The sequence below is a fragment of the Mytilus californianus genome, unplaced genomic scaffold, assembly GCF_021869535.1.
Source record: "Mytilus californianus isolate M0D057914Y unplaced genomic scaffold, xbMytCali1.0.p SCAF_2, whole genome shotgun sequence".
Lineage (NCBI taxonomy): Eukaryota > Metazoa > Mollusca > Bivalvia > Mytilida > Mytilidae > Mytilus > Mytilus californianus.
Genome location: NW_026262668.1, coordinates 86,298,232 through 86,323,935, shown reverse-complemented (window position 1 = coordinate 86,323,935; position 25,704 = coordinate 86,298,232). Strand labels below are relative to the sequence as shown.

General features: G+C 30.6%; 1 protein-coding gene across 1 annotated transcript in view; it reads left to right on the top strand.

Annotated features, from left to right (window-relative positions):
• The window catches only part of LOC127730359 (receptor-type tyrosine-protein phosphatase N2-like), a 160,854-nt gene that overhangs the window by 40,758 nt on the left and 94,392 nt on the right, over positions 1-25,704 (top strand). Inside the window, exons 3-6 of the mRNA XM_052238729.1 lie at positions 17,146-17,787; positions 18,524-18,595; positions 24,697-24,834; positions 25,097-25,303. Coding sequence (XP_052094689.1) covers positions 17,146-17,787; positions 18,524-18,595; positions 24,697-24,834; positions 25,097-25,303 — 1,059 coding nt within the window. The remainder of the gene's footprint in view (positions 1-17,145; positions 17,788-18,523; positions 18,596-24,696; positions 24,835-25,096; positions 25,304-25,704) is intronic.

Sequence of the window (25,704 nt, the reverse complement as noted above, 5' to 3'; positions counted from 1 at the left end):
TCATGCTCCTTGAACATTTATGATTGAACAAGTGATAATTAACTCATGCTCCTTGAACATTTATGACTGAACAAGTGATAATTAACTCATGCTCCTTGAACATTTATAACTGAACAAGTGACAATTAACTCATGTGCTTTGAACATTTATGACTGAACAAGTGACAATTAACTCATGCTCCTTGAACATTTATGACTGAACAAGTGACAATTAACTCATGCTCCTTGAACATTTATGACTGAACAAGTGACAAATAACTCATGCTCCTTGAACATTTTTGACTGAACAAATGACAGTTTACTCATGCGCCTTAAACATTTATGACTGAACAAGTGACAATTAACTCATGCTCCTTGAACACTTATGACTGAACAAGTGACAGTTAATTCATGCGCCTTAAACATTTATGACTGAACAAGTGACAATTAACTCGTGAGCCTTGAACATTTATGACTGAACAAGTGACAATTAACTCATGCTCCTTGAACATTTATGACTGAACAAGTGACAAGTAACTCATGCTCCTTGAACATTTATGACTGAACAAGTGACAATTAACTCATGCACCTTGAACATTTATGACTGAACAAGTGAAATTAACTCATGCACCTTGAACATTTATGACTGAACAAGTGACAATTAACTCATGCGCCTTGAACATTTATGAATTAATGTGTTGTTTGATGACTTGTCACTTGTTGAATATTTTCCAACATTTGAATTCTAGGACATGTTATTCTGAATATGCATGAAATACTTTCCACTGGACATTAAACAGACAACAATTAATCTATCAATATACCACACTGCAATCTGGTATTCACATAATTACATGGGGATAACCTTCAACAATGTTTCTGATGGTTTCTGTGGCATAACAAAAACCTAAACGACAAACAATCATCAAAAGTTGTTTTCTCCATTTATCATTTTTACAGTCTAGGAATAAAGCATGTTAACCCAGCCATGCCCACAGTACCCATCCAAAACATATAGATAAGTAATTGTAGCTTTGTATTACTAATGCATCTTTAATTGAATATTGCCGCTGGTTGATTAAGCAAACATCAAACAATCAATCAATCAATTCAATACTTCATGTCATGTGCATATAATATGCGTAAGTTTGCAAATATTTAAAAACACAGAAATTTAGATAAAATGCCCTTAGGCATAAGAGGATTAAATCTTTCATAGATCCTAAGTTTGCATTGTGTCAATCTGATATTAGTATTGGTTTTATTAGGTACTTACTATCTATCAGATGTAACTTTGGAATTGTGTTGCAGTTGATCAGTGTATAATCAATATAGATACTTATTCTGTCAAAACACCTGCGATCAATTTCACAAAAAATCTTTAGAGAAAAAATACTTGTATGTCATGAACATTTCAGTATAACATACAATCAATTTTTATTGTACGATGTTTTGTGAAAAGAGCCACTGGCCTCACTGTGATATAATGTGACATTGTTTGCCTGGTTTATACCAGGACTTTTAAGAGATTATACCAACATAAATGTACTACAACCTTTATATTTAACAATTCATAGGCTTAAAGGACAATTTTTATACTTGTTCCAATTATTAAACCTTTTGGCATTTGTAGCTTTTTATTTATTAATGCAATTGTTCTATTTTTCCATACAAGTAGGTGCTCCATATAGATTTTCAATATTCAGGGATGAGCAGGCTTTTTCTGATGTTATTACCATTTGGTTTGATTTATTGTGTCTTTGGTTATACATATTAATCAATCTTGTAATTGAATTAACTATATATAAGATATTGTACTTGTGCTCTTATCTGGTCATATTAACATGAAACAGAAATTAAGTCTAAATATAAATTCCAATACATATTATTTATAATTGTAACATGACTTACACCTCTGAAATTCTCACCATCTGACGTAGTTAATGATCTACTTGGAAGGATCTGCCATATTGAATCATTATAATCCCAAATATCATATATGATACACAAGATAAAAAAGAGCCCAACCTACAAAATCTTATTTTCATTCTATCCATAACTAAAATGCACACAAATCTTAAAAAATCCATTGTAAAAATTACGCTGTGGAAATAAAATGATATGTTATTCAAGAAATTTATGCAAAAAATATAAAAATCCATGTCCTTTATTTGAACTTTTTTTATGATAGAAAAGTAACTAGTCTTTATAAGCCTCAAACTTTTTGTTAAGTAGTAGATTTCTCAAGCTTCCGTTAACATCATCATACAACTGATTTGGTAATCCCCCTCAGTTTATATTTTGAGAGTTTTGCATGAATTTTTAGCAACATCATGTAAAGATGTGTTGACCTTAGATGTGCTATCATCTGTCCCTACTTCTATACTGAATGTTCTTTGATGGAACAATTGACAATTCATTTTGGTATGAATGACTATTCAAGTGGGTACAAATGACAATTTATGTGGATACAATGACAATTTATGTGGGTATACTTGACACATGAATTGTGAGAAATGAGGTGTAATTGGTACCATTTAAATGATTAGAGAATTTGAAACTTAAGGTATATTTTTTTAAATTATTTTTTTTTGTAGAAATGATAGCAAATCTACCCATACCCTCCAGAACAGTTTTTAGACCTATCCCTTTCTGTATGAAATCTAGTATACCTTATGGTAAACAAGACTTGGCAACTTAGTTACTTTTCTGCAAAATTTGCAACCTTCATGTACATTTTTTTGTAATTGCAACTCCATTGTGAAAGTTCTACATTGATTAGTCACAAGTATTGCAACTCTTTGACCCATTTTATAAATTTTAACAACAACTGTAAAGCCTGAATTTTTTTTTATTGAAAAGAATATTATTTGTATGTAACATTTCTTTGAATGGCAATACCGTTATTAGTCTTGCTGCTTTGTCCACTAATTACAGTCTTACTAATGAATTCATGCAGTAACTTTTGATGTTTCATCATGGAGAATTCACATGATTGAAGTGCTGTAGAATGTTATAATTTCTAATTGATGTAAGTTCTTGCTTCCTAAAGTGAACAATTAGATATCTTCCAGGAAATTTAAGCCTTTAGGGAAGACTTGTGTCTTCAGAGCGTTAATTGAATTTCTATGAATTTTCTCTGTATTTCTGAATTTTATTCATAAGGTTTTATAGAAGAAATAAAATAAAACAATCAATGCCATGGTTATGATCAACAGGAAGGAGTTACAACCCACTTATATTCTACCTGTAATTAATTTGAATCAATAAGATTATTTGATGTGTGATGCTGAAATGATCTAAATTACTGTTTTTTACAAATAGATAGAAATGTTAACAGTACTAATGAGAATACATGAGGTTTCAGATTGGGGAAGCAAGGGAATTTTAATTGGATTTCTCTAGTGAAGAAGCATGAGAATTTTTCTTGTACTTTAAGTTTTGTACTTTTTCAATATCTTATTACAAACCATTAATCAATCATTTTTAAAGCCATTCCCTGTACAGACAGTTACCCTCTCAAGTTAGTGTAATGGAGTTTAAGATCTCATATTATTCTGTTATGGTTTGTCAAGATTTGATTAGAGCTTTTGTGTCTGTTCCAGATTATAAACAATTCATTTGAAGATAAACACTAAGATTTTGATTTTTATAGATGAAGATTTGTTTTGATTGCTTATGACACTTTGTCTATAAGTTCTAAATATTTCAAGTCTAGTAACTCTAGTTACAACATACAAGTAGTTACACTTTAATAACATAATGATGAATTCCATCCATGAGTCAAATAGCCGGAAATCAACATTTTGGTTTCCTTTCAATATCTTTGGAGGCTTTGATGCAAATATCAGATCTTTACCAAACTTGGTTTGAAAATGACCCATGGAGTAAAAAGGCCCTTAATGATTTTAAGTCCACAGGAGCAATTGATAGACTGAAAATGGGGCAAAATTTTTGTATCTGTATGACATTCATTAGTCAGTATAGTAAACCATTGACATATTGTCCAACCATCACCAAATCTTTCTTGAAAATGCCCTTCGTTTGGAAAGAATTTCGTTGTGTCAAAATCAAGGCTACAGCACCTGTAAATAGATTAAAAATTTTTTGAAAGTTTCGTTTACAAACATATAGTAACTGATGGGTGATCAGTCAAATCTTTATAGGTCTTGAGGGGCCTAGGTGGCCAAGTGGTCTAAGTAGTTGAACTACTGTATCACTAGCCTGTCAACACTGAGGTTGTGAGTTAGAATCCCACCTCTAGCAGGTGCACTTGACTCCAATCTTAATTGACTAGGATTGTCAGTTTTCCTATGGAAGGTTGGTGGTTCTCTCCAGCTTCCTCCACCAGTAAAAAGCTGACCACCACGAAATAGAACAATAGTGCTAAAAGTGGTATTAAACACCAATCAATCAATCAATCATAGGTCTTGATAATGCACCTTGAGGTGAAAAATGATTCCAGTGATTTTTGAAGTCACTTGGTCAAGGTCACTTCAGCGAAGAACACATGTGTTTTACTGGCATACAATGCAATATTTCACAGATTGCCAGGGAAAAATTTCATCTTCTTTTTTCTCTTAATGCAATTACAATTACAGACCATGATATAAAGTATTAGTTTTATGCTCAGATTAACAAATAACTGTTTCTATCCTAAGAAAATAAAGTTCAAAATTCTTGAACGATAGCCACATTTATTACGGATAAATAAACAAAGATTTCAGAAATTTTGGTCATGAGACAACTATCAAGCAACATAAAAAGTAACAAAATTAGCAGCACTTGCATTCAGATTTCCAAAATGGGAGGCTCCTAAACTTTTCAGTTATCTCATAAAATAGGGGAAGCGAGTATCAAATATCTGTAAAATGAGCCTTGGGATAACCCACTAATGTCTAAAGTTTGGTTAGTTTTCATCATACATTTCTTATCAATTTTTCAGAATTCAAAATTATTCCAGATTCAAATAATTCCTTGTTTATTGTTATGGGGTCCTTGGTGGAGGAGTGGTCCATAAGGATAACTATTTGGCAGCTGGAACCCTGCATAGGGCATGTTGAATTAAAAATAAAACATTGACAAGACAATTAGTAAAAAATCTTATTATGTCACCTGCATTCTTGTCTTTTAAGGAATTTCAGTTATTTAGTACTAAACATGTTCTTTCACATTCTTAGAAATTATGTTGTCTTAATTCCTTGAGGCTTTATAATAGGAATTTTAGATCAAAAATGTCTGTGAACACATGCTTTGTGTTAAAAGGCAGGAGTTGGTAAATTCAATAATAATCTTTCAAAATGCAGGATTGAATAGAGGTTATCTTTTCTTTGTTATATATTGAGAATTTTGCTGTTATAATTCGAAAATCAATGTTATCATCAAACCATCTCTGGTCTAAGGGACATAAGTCTTGACAATCTATGAATCAACCAGAATGTCATAGTCTTATTGCATAGGCATTGTACTGTATTCAGAATACTTTAGTGCTGTACATTCAAGTGAATAAATGTAAAAAAGATGAATATTTTGAACAAGATATGATATTATATCTGACTGTACTTGTGCAATGCATTAAGTGTTTTTTTTTTAAGTTTAGTTTGTTATATTATATCATAATTATGAAAGGAATAGGTTCGATAATGCCCTGAAATGGCCCCTATTTCTAGCTTCAATTTTAAGTTAAGATATATTGACCAATATTACAATGAATCATAGCTTTAATACAATGACTAGAAAGGAAATATGTCTTTTTGTTGAAAATTGGTGAACTTGTGTACTATTCATGAGGTCACTAATAGCACTCATTTTGATTTTCCACCAAGATTCAATGAAAATTAGTATATTTCCATTGATTTTTTTGGACAGAAAACAAAGATCTTTTAACATAATGTTTGTTATAACATTTTACATATTTGACTTGAATATTTTGTTTGTCGACGTCTGTGCTCTATGTTTCCTAGGCCTAAATCTGGTTGAAATATGGACAATTTCGTCAAATTTCACAAAATTTTTTTGGGCATATTTGGGATGTAAAAATGAAGACTTTAAAACATTACATTGACAAAAATAGTTATACTAAACTTTCTCACATGTCTTTTCTTCAACTTAAAACATTTCTTAGTCCCATACCGACGAAATCGAAGGGGACTTTAGGTTTGCACTCTGTCCGTCTGTCCATCTGTCAGTCCGGCAAATCAGTTTTCCACACTTTTTTTCTTCATGCTTGAAGATATTGATTTGATATTTGGTGTATTGTTTAATCATGACAAGTTACAGATCAAGTTTGAATTTTGTTCCCGTCTGATGATTTTGTGCAGTTATGGTCCTTAGACATAGAAAATTCACTCAAATAATCAGTTTTCTGCACTTTTTTTCGTCATGCTTGAAGATATTGATTTGATATTTGGTATATAGTTTTATCATGACTAGTTACAGATCAAGTTCGAATTTTGTTCAGATCTGATGATTTTGTGCAGTTATGGTCCTTAGACTTAGAAAATTCACTCAAATAATCAGTTTTCCGCACTTTTTTTCGTCATGCTTGAAGATATTGATTTGATAATTGGTATGTAGTTTTATCATGACTAGTTACAGATAAAGTTTGAATTTTGATAATTAGTATAGTTTACACCATGACAAGTTATAGATCAGGATAGCATTTTGTTCCAGTACAATGAATTTTTAACCGGTAGGGGACTAAGTATTGCCATGCAATACTCTCAGAATGCTTGTTATCTTGAAATATTGAACTTAATAATCAGGGCCAAATATCAAGCCCTTACCGAACTTACTCCTTTTGTAATTAAAAGTTCTGTATTATATATAAATAACTTATAACAAATTCCTAAGAGTTATATAAAATTTATTGCAGTCACCAATTTTCATAAATTTTGCACAAACTAATAATTTACTTTATAGAATTTAATGACTAACTATGTTCAATTAAGAACCCGCCCACTTAGAAATTATCGGTTCATTCCATTAAAACTTGCATAACAAATGAAAAATTCTACTACCATATTATAACACCCCAGAAATCATCTGTTCATAGAGTTTAATTTACACCTACTTCTGCACATTAAATACCAAGAGAGATGACTTGAGATAATTAGAAGTTGCTTTTCTGTAAGTTAAAAATTTCTTAAACTACTCAATTACCCATCTATTCAAATATCATTGAAATATATTTGCCTCTGTCTCACATGTCAGAAAAGCTTCAGGTTGGCGAGATATTTGCAACCTTTTCCTGGAGTTCAGTTTGAAAATAACCTCAATACCTTATTTATTTCTAAATTTGAATGCTAAATCTACTACATAATGATCAACAGAAAGGATACTTGAAAGAATTACCATATTTTGTTCCCTTAGCAAGCATGCATGAAATTTGTTATTTCTTCAAAACAGGACTTTTTTAAAATTAAAATCTCATACAATTTACATTATAGAATAGAAGTTGTTTGTTGTTGATTGTTTTATCATAAATCAGACATCAGGTTTCCTCTTTTTAAATACATTACATTTTGTCATGCCATGGCTTTTATAGCTTAAAACATGATATGGGATTTGCTCATTGTTGAAGGCATTCTTAGTGACCTTTTTTTTTAACTACATCTACTTTATTTGGTCTCTTGTGGATAGTTGTCTCATTGGCAATCAAACCACATCTCCTTATTTTTACATTGACAAAATTACTTAGTTGTGTAGCTGAGCACACCCCCATTTTATCGCATTGATATGAAGGATTTCCTGATATCAAAACATGTACTTGACTATTTTTACATAGTGAGTTTCAAATCACTTTGTATTGAACTATATACTTTCATAACGATCCTTAAGGAAAAATATAAATAAAAAGTCTACTTTTGTTTGTTTATCAACAGTTTTTGTTGACTGTGAATTTTGTAAATGAAAACTTTTATGAAAGATTTGACAATGGGTAGCTTATACTAATCACAGGTTACACAACCAAAGGTGATGAACAATGAAATTTTAATCCTTTGTAAATACAAATACATGTAGGTAAAACAAAGAAGACCAAAATACATGTATACCAAAAGATAATATATATAGCAAAAGGTGAACCTTGCTAATTTTTTTTTCATTTAAAGAAAAGTGTTTATTTAACAAAGCTAACTGCAACAAAGAATATTAGATGTTTTAGTAAAATATTTTCCATAATAAAAACATAGTATGAAAATATCTGCAGCTTCTCTCCCTGTCTGACATTAAATACAAAGCTGTACTGCCTGGAATATGAGTATGATCTATAGGGCATATATATTAAAACAAAAAATATAAAGACAGACAGAAAATAATGTAAACCCTGCCAGCTTTGAATTTGTGATGTAATAAGTTTACTTAATAGTTATATTCACAAGTTATCTCCCTTAGGATGTGTTTTTAAAATAACAATATCTCCCATAAATTGTTGAAATGATAATGATCTAAACAATTTTAAGTCACATTCAATTGGCATTTTCAGTTTCAATTACTTTATTTTTTATGATATAAGGAATCTACAGTTCATTGCATAAATTTCTTCCTACACATATGTATATTTAAAAAAATACCACAACAAAACAAAAACTTATAATGTTATATTATCAGAAAATCTCTATTTTCTTATATTGCATTCAAATTCTGTGTTTCTACTGCTTTTTAGTGAAACATCAATATCAAAATTCTGTTATGTCTGTACATAGATTTGTGGTAGATCTTACACTTTTATATAGTACCATATAATTGTTATTTTTCATCAAATTTGGAAGTTATATTTTGGTTGGGTTCATCAAGTTGTGTCAAAACCTTTTGTTTAGCCCTTATATTTTCTAAGCAGTAAATAGCCCAACATGAAAAAGCTCCATACCAAAGGAGTAAGTTCGATACGGGTCATATTTGACCCCAATTATTAAGTTTAATGTTTCAAGATAATAAATGTTTTAAAGTGATAAAAAGACATGTGAGAAAGTTGAATAGAACTTTTTTTGTCAAAGAGTGATAAAAAGACATGTGAGAAAGTTGAATAGAACTTTTTTTGTCAAAGTTTTAGTTTTAAAGCGTTGATTTTTACATCCCAAATAGGTAAAAAATAGAGATTTTTGCGAAATTTGACCAAATCATCCAGATTTCAAACAAATTAAGGCCTAGGAAACATAGAGCGCAGGCATCGACAAACTAAATATTCAAGTCAGATATGTAAAATGTGATAACAAACATTTTGTTAAAAAAACATTTTTGTTGACGCATGTGCTTTATGTTTCCAGTCCAAAAAATCATTGAAAATTTACCCGTTTTCATTGAATTTTCGTTGAAAATCAAAATGAGTGCTATTTGTGAAGTCATGAATAGAACGCAAGTACGTAAATTTTCAACAAAAAGACATATTTTTTATCTAGTCATTGTATTAGCTATGATTCATTGTGATAATGATATTGGTCAATAAATCCTAATTTGAAATTGTAGCTAGAAATAGCGGCCGTTTTAGGGTGTTATCGAACCTACTCCTTTCAGCTTATTCTTATATGTTGAAATTTTGATTTTTATGCAGTTTTCCTTAATTTCTTTAAAAATGTTGAACATTTCAGCCTTCATTTTAAGAAGATTGTGATAGCTCTTGATGTGCAAGCTATAACAGGCAAAATGATTACAATTTAACATGGTCAGGAATATTTTTAGTTGCTCAACTAGCCTAATGGGTCTAGTTAGCTTTTATCCTAACTTGACTAACTAACAAAAAAAAAAAATAAAAAAAATGTTCTCTGTTAAACAGCATCAGCATATTGATTGAAACAAATCATGAACTCCTTAAAGGAGTTATTGTTCTTAATTTTTACTGATTTAAAGATAATTGCCTGTTATCTTGAAAACTGTAATCTATAGACGGAAACTCTAAACAGTAGAAATGATCTGCAATACAGGATGTACAAACAAGGCAATATGACTTTAACTATCCATTGACTCCTTATAGCCAAAAACTGTTTACAACAAAAAGGATGATCAATTCAAAATATATATACAAATGATAACAAAAATTGTCAATTGACAGTTTATAGAGTTATTGACCTTCAATTGAAATTTTATAACATTTTTATCAGATTTTAAAAGTTTTATGCCCCCGCCGTAGTGGAGGGGCATTAAGTTTTACCCTTGTCCATCTGTACGTCCGTACGTCCCAAAATCGGTTTCCGTTCTCCGAATTTAGTTTGCCTCAACCAAATGTTATGAATCTTATACACAATGCTTATTACCACAAAACACAGATCAATTTTAAATGTTGGTGGCGTCAATTTTACCGTTCTAGAGTTATATCCTATCACAAATGGAAAAGTGGCTGAATTTTTAGTTTCCATTCTCTAACTTTAGTTTGCCTCAACCAAAGGTTATGAAACTTATACACAATGCTTATTACCACAAAACACAGATCAAGATTGAATTTTGGTGGCGTCACTTTTACCATTCTAGAGTTATGCCCCTTTACCAATGGAAAAATTGCTGAATTTTTCATTTCCATTCTCTAACTGTAGTTTGCCTGAACCAAATATAATAAAACTGATGCACAATGCTTATTACCACAAAACACAGATCAAGTTTGAATTTTGGTGGTGTCACTTTTACCGTTCCAGAGTTATTGCCCTTTACAAATGGAAAAATTGCTGAATTTTTCGTTTCCGTTCTCTATTTCTTAAGTTTGCCTCAACCAAATGCTATGAAACTTATACACAATGCTTATTACTACAAAACGAAGGTCAAGTACAAATTTGGGTAGCGTCACTTTTACCAATCTTGGGTTATGTCCCTTTATAACATTACATGCAAGCAGGGGCATCATCTGTGTCCCATGGACACATTCCCCATTTATTTTGGATAATTTCCTGAAAGTGATAATTCAAAATGAAAAAGATACGGTGAGACTTCAACAGCAACATTGATAAAAAGGCATTGAGATCTATAAATGATTTCAGTGGTAATAAAATAGGAATGGTAAGGGGGCTTGGATGATTTAAAAATAAGTTTTATTGTCTCGCCTTGACAGGGTCAATAGGCAAGACATAGGTACAAGCTGTTTCCGGCGGCGTTAACAATGTATTAGTTTGTGATTAGGTCTAGTTTATGGTGAACCACAAGTGGTAGGTCAATGATATTTGGTATGCAGTTGTATTAGCATTGGCACGTCTCATTTCCATGGAGAATATTTGGCCCTGCCCCCTCAGTCATGGTCTATTGACTTTGAAACTTTTGCTTAGTTTACATGTATTAGTTTGTGATTAGGTCAGTTTATGGGGAACCGCTAGTGGTAGGTCAATGATATTTGGTATGCAGTTTTATAAGCATTAGCATATCTCATTTCCATGGAGATTATTTGTATTCACTGCCTTAGTCATGGTCTATTGACTTTGAAAATTTTGCTTAGTTTACATGTATTAGTTTGTGATTAGGTCAGTTTAAGGGGAACCATTAGTGGTAGGCCAATGTTAATTGGTATTCAGTTGTATAAGCATTATCACATCTCATTTCCATGGAGAATATTTGGCTGTGCCTCCTCAGTCAAAGTCTATTGACTTTGAAACTTTTGCTTAGTTTACATGTATTAGTTTGTGATTAGATCAGTTTAAGATGAACTGCTAATATTAAGTCAATGATATTTGGTATGCAAATGTATTGGCATTTGCAAGTATTGTTTCCATGGAGATTATATAGCCCCACCCCCTCATCATGGTTCATTGACCTTGAAACTTTTATATAGTTTACAAGTTATTGTTTGTGTTTAGGTTTGTTTAAAGGGAACGACTTATAATAAGTCAATGGTATTTGGTATGCAGTTGTATTAGCATTTCCATGGATATTGTTTAGCCATGTACCTTCAGTCATGGTTCATCGACTTTGAATATTTGCATAACTTACATGTTAAAGTATTGCTATTTTAATTTCAACATTTGCATTATCAAAATTATAAAAAGACGAGACATATCTCTGTGATAACAGTTTATTATTTCTTATGCAGCAAATATTCTGCAATCTGATTGGTTATTTACCCTGGTGTAAATGACAACCCACTCTTGTTCACCTGTAAAAAAAAATTGCCAAAATTAAAATAAGAATGAAAAAAAATAAAAAAATAAATAAAATACACGTGTAATTGCAAAATTAAAAAAAAAATGAAAAAAAAAAATAAAATTTAAGGCTAAAATTCCAAATTTATTTTATTACAACATTATGATTGAAAACCCAAAGCTGAAATCAAATTTTGTAGAAAAGAAGCAATAGTGTTAGCGACTACTTATATGTGCTGCACCTTATAGTAATGATGAAAGACTCCTCCCTTAAATAAAAAATGATCCTAATGAAATAATATAATTAAGAATTTAATTTGAGTTAAACATGTTTTTAAATTGGATTTTCATTTCAATGATCAATGCCTGTTGAGAGTTCCCATTTTGTAAGTAAAAACTGAAAAGTTTTGATGAAATTGTTTATAAATCTGAAATTTTTACAAATTATAAAAAATAGAGAAACATTATTTTTTTTTTTAAGTCTTTAAACTTTCCTTTAAAGACCTCGATCAGGTATAAATGAATTTTTATAGATTCCATGAAAAATTTCAGTATAATTAAGTTAATAGCTGCTAAATATGAAGTAGAAAACATAAAGATGATTCGCTACAGGAACACACTCTTGTTTCTATATGGAAAATATAAATGTCTTTAAATTCCATTATACAGTAAAAGGAGTAGCCTCACAAAAGCTCAGATGTTGAAATTGATTTGGTATTCCTAAGTATTCCTAATCATCAGCTCACAGCTTGTCCGGATTTCAACTGAAATAGAAAAATAACTGCTATCAAATTTGTGCCTTAATTGTGAAAAACATTAATAATGATTCCTGATCAAATGTGATAGGAAAACCAGTGGTGAAATGAAAATTACAAGGGAAACCTGACTGTGGAGAAAGGTGTATTAAGTTAGTGACAATAATAAGAGGTTCATAGAGGGCAACATTCTAAGGAAATTAAAATTTACTTTTCATCTATTCGCAAAAATAATGTTTCCGTTAATAATATAATTGTAAACATGTCAAAACATATATTGCCAAGGGAGTGGAAACCAACTAGCAATTTTAACCAATATACTTATGCCTGAATGTGTGACAATTAAACTATCATGATTGTTAGATCACAATTAAGTTAACACCACTAACTACATATATATATATATAGCCAAAATATGAATAATGAAATTTAATGTAGATGTACTAAGTAATTCAATGTGTGATGTGAGAATTACTAAGTAATTCAATGTGTGATGTGAGAATTACTAATGGATGAGAATTAATCCCTTGCCATTTGATGGAAGTTTGAAATTAAAATAAAATTGAATTATAAATGTAATCATATCATTAATCTGTAATATTTTGCCTTTAATCAATCTCCAGACTTTTCCAAATAATTGTGATGTATAAAAATGATTTTGTAACACATAGAAATGATAACAGGAATTACCAAAAATATTTGTCAGTACAACAGACCAACACAACAACAAACAACCAAGACCTCTTGAAATTGTAGGTCTTTTTATACAGCAATCTCTTAAAGTCACATGAAACAAGTTCTAATGTATTGAACATGCATATATACTATGCTAAGTTTTTTACAAATACATAACATATGATCTACCAAAAATATATCACTACGTAATTGTTGATAAAAAACTTTGGCTGCAAATAACCTTTTAGGTTTTGGTACCTTGATAAACAATCAACACAAAAGCATTGGAAGAAGTGTATAATAAGTGAGGTTATAAAGTGATGTTTGTTTTATAATATATATTTTTTTAACTTTCAATGTGTTCCCATTTGTTAATTAAACTTTGTCCTAACATTTTGTATGTTTGACTCTAATCTTAATTGACTATGATTGTCAGTTTTCCTACTGAAGGTTGGTGGTTCTCTCCAGCTTCCTCCTCCAATAAAAACTGACTGCCACGAAATAGCACAATAGTGCTGAAAGTGGGGTAAAACACCAATCAATTAATCATATAGTGGTAGATTAAGTTTATGATGAGAAACTGTATGTCAAGTGAAAATAAGCTTGCATGGTATCGAGCCATTTTATGACCAAAGACACCCATGGTAGCTAACATCACACAGAATGTCAAATTATTCACAAGACAAAAGAGGAAAGCTTTGTAAAATGGTTATCATGGAGACATGAAAATAAATTTGGCTGATTTAAATCTATGTAAGCCTTGACAAATTAGAATGGTTGAAGTATGAGATGAGCATGGTTGATGTAATGATTACTTGATACCTTGTCGTAGTTCAAAGTCACCTAAAATCTCAAATTATTTTATTAAATTAGAAAGTTGCCAGTATGACTGTATGAAAATGTTTGAAGTATGAGATAAGCATGTAGTTTAGATAATTTTTTATAAACAAAATGAAATATGAAATCTAGCTGTCTTTTCAGTATTTCAAAGTCGCTGATCCTTTTGAATCCCTCAGAATACATCTTAATCAATTTTCTCTCCCTTATAAACTTGATATCATGCAATCAGAGTACGTCTACAAAGACATAATGGAAATGTAATTTTTGTCTTAGAATTTGACGACTTTTAGAAGCCACATGACAGTGAACAGAGTTAATGATTGTAAGAAGGAAGTGTATAATTTCCTTTTAAAATGACAGGCTTCCAGCAACGTTATACAAATTGGTCGTTCCTTTTATATCATCAGCTGAAAGCTTAATAATACCTTTGAAAATTCACTCAGAAGAATCTTAAAGAAGTTATTGATTGACAGTTCCATTGTACACTTATTACGTTTGTTACAAAATCTTGTTTTATTCTGCTTAGATGAAGTACTTTCCTTATGATCAAATTTTTGCCCAATTTTTTTTGGAGATTTGATTTATTGAATATCTGAATATTCATTATTGGGGCAGATATATCATAAAGATTACAGTTGTGCATGCACATGTACAGTTTTTGATGAGTTGTCTCTCTTTTTCTTCAGTCTATTGTACATATATCAACGGAAACAGCCAATAAACAGTTAGTAATGGGAAGCTTGCTGAACATTTCTATTCTGTTTCATCTCTAGAACACTGAGGTTTAAAACGGATGCCATGTATATGCAAAGATCCCTTTATGAACAAAGCGCCCTTGGATAGCTGAATAGAAAAAGATAAAAAAAAAAGAAGGAAATTTGAAGGAATCCAACTGTCAACTAATATTTTAAAGTGCATTGACTGCCATTTTTTGTCAGATTTTCCATTTATTTTTGTTTTTTTTATAATAATAAAAATTGTAGACTAAAATCAGTTTCTTATATTAATGTTATGCTTGAACTTTTTGTCAAGAAAAATTTTGAGGAACATATGCTAAAAACCTTACAAAGGAGAAGTTTTCTTTTTTTAAACATCTAGGTTAGTTGACAGAAAGATAATACTATTTTTGACCATTCTAATGGATAAACAATTTTGAAAAAGGCTGTAAGAAACCTTCAGTTAAACATATATAGAAAAACTTGATGAGAATGATTTCGATGGATAATGAATTTTGCAGTGGCCAGGTTAGTTTTATAGGTTTCTATTCTAGTAAAATGGAATTGTACCAGTTTACCAAGAAATCCTAACTTTGAATTAACAGGAAAAGGCAGCTATATAGACTCTCGGTATTAGAGATATGAAGCGTTACAGATGATGTTTTTTATTGACTATAGTGACAGTGTGAAGCACCTGGCTTCTGATTGGTTGTATGATTTATAATGGCAGATGATATTGGGATTTTAGTATTCCGGTCAAAGCTAGTGTCCTTTGAGATATTAAAGTAGACACTTTTTGTAGCTACAATTGTAGTTGGTCATCAAATATGACAGTACTTAATTCACAATTCATCCTTTTTCAGGAAATAACAACTAAGGTTTTGTGTTTTTCTGGAAGTCTAAGCCAACTTAATTTCCTTTTATTTTCTATACTTTCTTGAGGCAAACCCTGCTGATTTCCTTTTAACTCATTTCCTAAAGTAGGTGCTTATACTGCAGTGTTTGAGGAAAAACACTTATTATCAGGTGTACTTTGAGGAAAGTGATTTAGAATAAAAATTTTCCATTACAGACATAGCAAAATATCATCAATGATATTTCTCAATTATGTGTGGAGTAATGACAAAGTTTTAAATTCATCTTTGAAACAAAATATTCCCATTTGGATCCTCCATCTTACAGATCAATAAGTTCTATTCCTGTGGATATGTCGTGTCTTGTTAAGTTGAAAGCCTTCATCCTGAAGCTTGTTAACAATGTAACATTTTACTGAACCTAGCGCTCAACCTTGTCAGAGACCCATCAATGTAATTATTCAAATACGTAATTCGCCTCCAAATTATCCACGTTTTCTATGCCGTCAATGGTTCCTTAATTTGTTTCCTATGCTGAAAGACGATTAATGTAAATCTGGTAAATTCTTGTCAATCGTAACAGAATTACGCCAAGTTTGTGATTGGAATTTTTAAGTGTTCCTCATTTTTAACTTAATTTCTTTTTGATTTACAAGAAAATTTGCTGTTGTCCCTTATTTTCTCAAGCCTAATCGTGCATAAGAATTTGAGAAAATTCAATATGTATAGAGCTGTAAATTAGGTTATATTTGGTATTTCTATGATAATAAGATGCAGTTAGATTGGAAAAAAGATCAGACTTTATTGCCTTTTTAGATACAGCTCTATAAATGTAAATGTAAATATTTGTTTTTCTTCATGGAAGTGTGCAGCACACATATATGAAATGTTCTAAAAAGATAATATCCCATATCCTGGTATCGGTAAAACTAATATATAATCAGTCCAAGTTATAAAAAAGGCCATAATTTTATTCAGTAGAATGTATGCTTTTTTTTCATTCTTTTTTCACATGTCTTGAAAAAGAAATCTTTAAATTCTGTAACAATTAATATATAACTTTTTGAAGATAGGTAGGATAGATAGCATGTACAGAATTTACATTTTTAAAGTTTTGTACAGTATTACTGTGAAACCCTTCTACTATAATAAGATATGAGATATACATGGATGAGACATCAACCCAATACTGGGCCTAAATAATACCATAAAACTAATATGAATGTCCCACAAGAACCAAAAAATTTAAATGTTGCTTTAACTTAATTTTTCAGATTTATTGTTTGGGAACTGTCAGAAAGGAAGCAGTTTGAAAGACTACTATCGTTATCAACTTAGCCCACAATACTTAGAAGCCTTAGAGGCCAGAACATGGGGACTCGTAAAGAAGGGGTATTCATGGGGAGATCCCTATACTCAGTGTACGCTACAGAATGCTCTGTATGCATTTCGTCACCACCAGTCTCCACGTTACAGCATCTGTGATGAATCAGAGACAGACAGTAAATCGGAAGCTGTGGAGAGTGAAATCTCGGCTGTTTTAGAAAAACTGTTTGAACAATATTATGATGAATACAAACGTCCTTCATCTATACCACATAGTAATTTAGGTTTTCCAAGTAAAAGAGATGAAATAGTTTATGTACACAAGTATTTTGACAAATCACCAAAACCTTACACTAAGAAAAATTACTGGACAAATTCTAACTACCTCGGAGACAGTGATGACATTTATTATGAAGACACGCCAGACTCTAGAATAAGTTTACAAGATGTCAAAAATTTGCAACAGTATTTTCAAGATTTAGAAGATTTACAACAAGAGAAAGATGATAAATTTTATACTCCTGAGACAGAATCTACATACAACACGCATAACTTGATCTATGGAGATGAATTGGGACAGTCTAGTGAAGGTAGGAAAATTATGCTCTTCAGGGCTTACATTGTTTTTTCCTTGAAATTTTGACAAATGTCAATGTTATAATATGCGCTGGAAATATCCCAAGGAAAATATTCCTTCATGACTTTCTTTTTGAAATATTTCAGTATGATTTTAGCATGTTTTATGTACATATAAAAGCACAAAGTTTTTAGATTTCAAAACTTTTCAACAAAAAAAGAAGACAAAACTTTAAAACGAATGGAGATGTTTTCACCAAATTTGTTCTCTCCAAATATTTGAGTGGGGAAATCACAAAATGAAGGATGGATGTGGTAAAACTGTTTGTGATATCATAAAATGATTGGTAATAGAAAACTTTGGACAATTTAAAGCTTTTGCAAACTTATACAGTAAAAAAACTACAGTTGATTTTTCCTGTAATGTGATGTAAAATTCTTGTAGCAGCACACACAATTGATTGCAAAAAGAAAAAGAAAAAATAGGGGTCTGCGAAATTTAGGATGTTTGTCATAAGCAATGTTACAATATCATTGTGGTACATTTAAATGCGTTATTGTCTGCCCCTGCTATTGTACCATTTGCTCTCTAAGGAGGCATCCACTGAAAATCTTTATGTGTTTGAAAGAGGTTAAAAAGAAAGATAAAGATTGATTTTAGATTTCATCTTACAATAGAAATGAAAAAATAGGATGCTTGATGATTAAAAGTTTTATTTAGTATTATAGATCTGACTACTTTTATTGCAGAAGACGATTCTAGTGCTGTTTTCAGTGATCTGCCAGAAAAATACAAAACAATCCTAAAAAGATTATTATCAGGTATGAGATAACTCTAGTCCTGTTACTCTTTTAAAAATTCATCAACAGTCAAGTCTTAAGCTTCTATTCAAAAGATAAGCATAACAGTTCATTTTAAAGAACTTTGGAAAGACATTATAATGTATGAATAAGGCCATAATAAAAAAATCCTTAATACTCATCACCCTGCCCAGATTATTTATTTCTATTTCTGGCTATTTTCTTTTTCATTCATTTTCATATTGCTCGAGGTTTTCACCTAAAAGGAAAAAAAATAAAATTTTCATATTTTTTGTTTTTTCATTCAGTTATCTGATTAAGAAAAAAATTAGTTTTAAATGAAAAAATAATTTGCAAACGAAACAATTATAGAATATCAAAGATACAGTTTTGATTTATAGCAAAACTCAAACAAAATAAACATTATTTTTATTTGAATAAAAAATGCCTTGAGCATACAATGATATTTCTGGTTTTGAAACTAACATAAAAAATAAATTAGAATTTTTGCTTGAATATTTGAATGTATTATAGACTTTGAATGAGTTTGATATTACCTATTTTAATTATTAACCAGGAGAACATTAGAAGTTCAAATCTTGTTTACGAGTCAATAATTATGAGAATGACAAATATCTTGGATTTTATAGCCAATGCCAATTTTTATGGGTTTTAACGACACAGTCTGATAGATCTGGTTAAAAAGATATTAGGAGTACCGCACTTTAATGCCATCGTAAATTCCGATCAATCAATTAGATCTAATTTAGACACTGGCATGATTCTCCACGCAGGGATAACGGTATTAATTTTATTCAGTCTCCACATTAAACGTATTGTTGAAGAAAATGGAAGAATTGATGAGAAATTAAGAAATACTAATTCCGCTTGGTACAAATCGTAATGAATACTGTATTTAGGTATAAAACAACAAGTTCTGTGCTTTATTAGATCTGAGGGAAATCAGGTTTTCTGCCCGGCTGAAAGACAGATATCCTTGGCAACATATTTCTTGTGAATTAGCAATCATCAAGGCTTTTGTTATGCAGGCTGGTTTATCGACAGTAATCTTTGCAGTTAAATATTGACAGTGTCAGCATTCCTGCAGGGTCAAAGCTTATTAATAAAGATCCCTGGTTTTGAGGTTATTGAATCCACATTCCATTATACATTTAAGATACCAGTACATTCAGTTTGAACAGAACTGTAGATTCTGCCTGATTACCATGATTACATTGAGCATCCTGATTCTAAGTTTGTTAATAATGATTTTTTTTTTATCAAATTAAGCTTGTTACCATTATCTACAGGTAAAATATTTATAAATAACAGTTGAACAAAAGAAAACACTCGTAAACTGACAAGATTTTTGTGTGATACATCCTGTAATTATCCTGCTCTTTTGAGATCGAATAAATATGGTTTTCAGCATTTAACCTAGCTGTTTTCTTTTTGTAAATTCATTGGGGTGTAAAAGCATTGACCGAAGTACATTTTGTATGAAGCGCGCATTCGCTTCATTCTAAAAATGTACGCACGGTCAACGCTTTTACAACCCTATGAAATTACTTAAAGAAGCATTCAATACTTATAATTACATTTTTTCGCTATGATCATGAAAACACGATTACTATCATTTTTTTCTTTTATTTACCTGTGCACTTTATTGTGGAAATGTGTGTCATCATGTATGTTACAATTCATGAAATTCATTTTGAAATGAAGAATGATGCGAGATTGCTGTTAGCCAATCAAAATAACGTATAATAATGAAACATACATCTAATGTAATTATTTGAATTTTAGGCCTGTATAACTTTTCATACTTACTGCACAAAATCCAGCCCAGAAAATAAAGTTGAATTTGACATTCTTTTTGCACAGAAATTTAATAATGAAGACAATGTTATTTTCTTATAAGTTGTTTTCGTATTAGTAAGCTCTGATTAAGACATAATAAACATAGATAGTTAAATAAAAAAATTAGGTTAAAAACACTTTGATATTTTTTCAAATAATTAGAATTCGACCTGAAAAAAGTTTTAACATATTTTGATTATTCATCATTATTGTGGCGCCTGCGACTTTTGTCGCAAAAGCGAGACATAGCGATCCTACATTCCGTCGTCGACCACAAATATTCACTCTGTGGTTAAAGTTTTTCAAATTTTAATAACTTTCTTAAACTATCCTGGATTTCTACCAAACTTGGACAGAAGCTTAATTATGATCATAAAATAGTATCCAGAAGTAAATTTTGTAAAAAAAAAAATCCTGTTTATCTGTATTTTACTCATAAATGGACTTAGTTTTTCTGCCAGTTAACATTACATTCACTCTGTGGTTAAAGTTTTTCAAATTTTAATAACTTTCTTAAACTATCCTGGATTTGTACCATACTTGGACAGAAACTTGTTTATGATCAAAAGCTAGTATCTAGAAAGAAATTTTGTAAAAAAAATTTCCTGTTTTTCCGTTTATTACTTATAAATGGACTTAGTTTTTCTTCCAGTTAACATTACATACAGTCTGCAGTTAAAGTTTTTAAAACATTTATTAGATTCATAAACCATCCTGGATTCTTACCAAACTTGAACAGAAGCTTCTTACATTCAAAAGATAATATCTGGAGGAAAATTTTTAATAATTATTTCCCCATTTTTGTTGAGCCTGCGACTAACAGCAAAAGTAGGCGAGACACTGGGTTCCAGTGGAATCCTTACAGATTTTTTTATTTTCTCAATGTATTTTATGACCTGCATTATTTTTAGTGGTTGACAGGTATTCATATATTATCTTAGAATGTTTTTTTTTTGTAGAATCCTAATACATGTAGTAGTTGAAATCCTGTCTCAATGAATTATAACATATACAAAATTTGCAACTGTGGGATTTTTTTTCCCAATAAAAATGTGTGGTTAAAATAGTTCTATCAGTACTCAGCCTTCCCCCTTTATCTCAAGCAGTGGAAGTACACCTTGCATGTAAATATTCAGTTAAAAGCACTAACTAAAATTATATTATTACAGATGATTTAATAATAGCCACATAGAATAATAAAATATGTTACTTTCTCAATAAATGCTTGCAGTATACCATGGTATACTCAAAGTATGCTCACAGTATGCTCTATTTGTTGATAATGAAATTATGCCTTCTCCCACTCTACCTGGTAATATAGAACACTGCACTTTTAAAGGAATTTTACTGCAAGATCATTAATATTGAAAGAAAATACTCAATTCAACACTGTTAAAAGATTGGCTTGAAAAAATCCAAATATTGAAAAGAAAAGAATATAATCAGACAATTAAAGTATAAATTTCGTTGAATTTTAAGATCAATATTTTTTCTCAAAAAACAAGATGATATTATATACCAACAATAGAACTATAACCTTCATCAATAAGTTGCCTTTTACCAAACAGAAAGATTCAAATAATTTTACTGTTGAAAACAGATTAAATCGTGGCATCAAAATTAAAGCAAACCCTAATTTTACTTCATAATACCCAAGACAAGATTATGAATAGCTAAGGAAATAAGATATTCTAGGAGAAGGCCCCTTTAGAAAATATATCTGTTCAGGAAAGGAAATAAGTTATGGGGAGAGTCAAAATTTCCTATTTGTCATCAATCTGGATGCAAAGATTTCATGTATATATATAGATTCTACCACAGCATCGTGTGTGATACAATATTTCTCCACAGGAGACAGTAAAATTTTCAAATTTAAAATATGAGGCTCGCAGAGCATTTTAAATATTTAAGATTTAACTGTTGAGAGTGAAGAAATTTGATATTGCAGGAGATTTGGTGGTAGAATTTGTTTCTCTAATGATTTTAGATGATATGCAGACAATCTTAATCCCAATGATCTTCAAAAAAATGTACTCTTTCTAAGTAACTTAATCATGCATGGTCGCCTTTTTTCATGTGACGTCACAATAGGTCAGAGGAAAGCAAGAAAACTTGACATCATACTAGGGTAATTGGAGTTTGGACCAATGAAGAACTGAGATCAAATGAACCACATGTTGATTAAATAAAAATGATCAACAGGTCAGGAAAATGACAGATTAGCTAAGAATTAGAGAAATATATAGATCAAGATGGTTCTTTCAGTGATGTCTCATAAAGTGAATTTACCCATTGTCATCAATATTCTATATCATGATAAAACCGGCATTTGAAAGGATAACTTTCTTAATAATAAAGCTGTCTTGTTAAGTCATAAAATCTGTATGTGTAGACTAAAAAGGATTGTAAATACATCATAAATATTATTGTACACTTGATCTGTGTATCTTAACTCATTTCTTGCAAAATTATAAAACTCAGCGCTTGTAAATTTTTTGTAATATTATAAAAACTCTGTGCTTGTAAAGGTAGATAATAATGCAGATCAGCCTGTTTCTCAAAACCTTTGAAATCTTAAATACTATTAGTTATATATTTGAATTTTCATATTTTTTTTTTTAATCAAGGCAAGTCCATAAATTTGTTATGCCCCTTCTCCAAAGGAGAAGTCGGATATAAAAAAATAAAGAGATGTAGAATGATTGCCAATGAGACAACTATCCATCAGAAAACAAAAGATGTGATATCAGCAGACATAGGATTTCAACAATGAGCAAAACACATACCATATAGTAATCTATAAAAGACCCTACATGACAAAATGTAAAACAATTCAAACGAGAACCAACAACCTGATTCATGATAAAACAATAAAAAAAAAAAAAACAGACAGACAGCAACCAATGACAACCACTGAATTTCTGACATGAGACAGGCACATTCAGAATGGAGCAGGGTTAAAGATGTTTGCTCATGCATGTTCATTTGTCAAGGTGTCTTGATATACATTTCTGTCATATAATTCCTATAAACAACAACTGACATAAAATTGGAATGGTTTCATACTGCTACATGTTCATGTGCCTGTCTTTATGAGGAACCTTAAGTCAGGAGTCAGGCATTATCTTTTGTTATATATCTTAATGTTTTTTTTTTTCATTTATGGAATTTTGTATTGATGGTATCTGTTTCACAACTCTTCATAAATTAGGATGATCTCGAGTCAGACATAATGCATATGACACTTGTCTATTGTTGAAGGCTATATGTTGACCTCCAGATTTGCTATTTTTCAGTATATATCAAATCTTAAAGCACTGATTATTTAAGGTTCACATGTTTTGGAAACCCTGATTGGTTCAGTTATTGATGTGACCTCATAAACTTTTGGAAACTATTTAGCTGTCTCATTCCATCAAATTTTACAAATGTTGCATAGAGACAGTTTGACCTTCAATGACATGAGATTCTTGTTGAAGGACAATTTTCATTACAGAACTTCTGCTAAGAATAGACATGAAAAAGATCTCTTATTACAGTAACATTTTCTTTTTACAAACAGATTTGCATAGTTGACTTATTTGTAATTGGAACACATCTCCTTATTTGTTTATTGAATGCAAAAAGTGTAAAAATTCAAAGCAATGAAAAAAAATATGTTTATAACAGGAGACTGTTATTACAATGTATAATTTCCACAAATCATAATGTGGTAATTTAAGAATTTGTGAAATTCATCTTTAAAAAAAAAAAAAAATCATTTAATACTTGAAACAATTTTTAGTTGTAATCCTGGATGTGTCATGGACCTTCAAGCACCATTTCAAAAGTAAAAGGTCTTACTAGTGCTTTTTCATTTTTCTCTGCAAAATTCAATATTAAAAGAAGATAAAACGATTTGTTATTGATTTATAATGTCATGGTTAAAATGATAAATCGATCTTGTTAATTTTTCATTTTTCACAAGATAACATTAAAATATTGTCCACAAAAAGGCAACTTTAACAATTCATGTTGAGCTCCATGAAGAGAAAAAAATGACTCATTCATCTCCTTTATTCCCTGTTTTATCTCAGTCTTCCATATTTATTTTATGGTTTGGACATAGACTGTTTGATGGCTTGACACGATTGTAATTGTTCAGACCAAGTGAGATTTGCTGATGTATTACGACTATTTTAAAGTGTATTACTTTCCATAACATAGAGAATGACAGAATATTAAGACAAGAGGATTACAATATATACTTTGTTAATTCACAGGGGAAATTGGACCGGACAGTTTGACAGATGAACAGCTGAATTTCTTAGCATCTTATGTCAACTCTCGGCTTAAAGAATTTGGAGTTTTAGGGAAAACAGACGTGTCAGACAGCCAAGACAAATCCCTTGAAAATACAGGTAATTATGTATATGATACTTATTTTATATTATGTAGAAAAATTATGTTTTGTTCAATGCAAAATTATTTTGTATACTAGAATGTTGATAAATTGCAAAATTATTTTGTATACTAGAATGTTGATAAATATAAAGAATCAGATATTCTTGTAAGACATGTTAGATATCTAATTTCAACATAAAAGACGTAGCCCAAAACAGACTATAACTCTGAATGTGACGTTAAAGAGTATTTTCATGATAGCTATGTTTTTGTATCTAGAATTTGTGCCAGAGCAGTCAGAGGATTCCCGACAGGAAGATGTTAAGAACCTTCAGATGGCCATGGAATCTGCTATGCAGTCAGCTAAGCAATCTCAGATATCTGAGGACAGTCAGACACAACAAAGTGATGCCCAAATTAAAGAAATGCTGCTTAATGAAGATGAAAGAACCAAGAAGGTCTTGGGAATTCCAGTTGTTGGTCCATGTATGTAGTACTACAGCTAATTGTTTTTTTTTGTGTTTTTTTTTAAGATGGCATTTAAAATCATTGAATCATATTCACAAGAAAATAACTTTTTTTCACATCTACAGGATTATAATTTTATTGTTTGTGCACTCCTCCCCCCCCCCCCCCCCCAAAAAAAAAAACAAAAAAAACCAATAAACTCAAACCAAAAGGCCAAAAGGCCAGACCACTGTTCTGGACCTTGTTAACCAGTTTGAGCATATTAGTGAAACATTTATTAAATCCATAGTTTTGATGTCTGTAATTTATGGTCTCCTTGTGATTCATCATTTATAGACTTTCTTAAATTCAACCCAGTTACATGTTGTAGTGATTAGTTTTATTTTCAAATCCTAATTGTGGGTTCCTTACCTTTAATC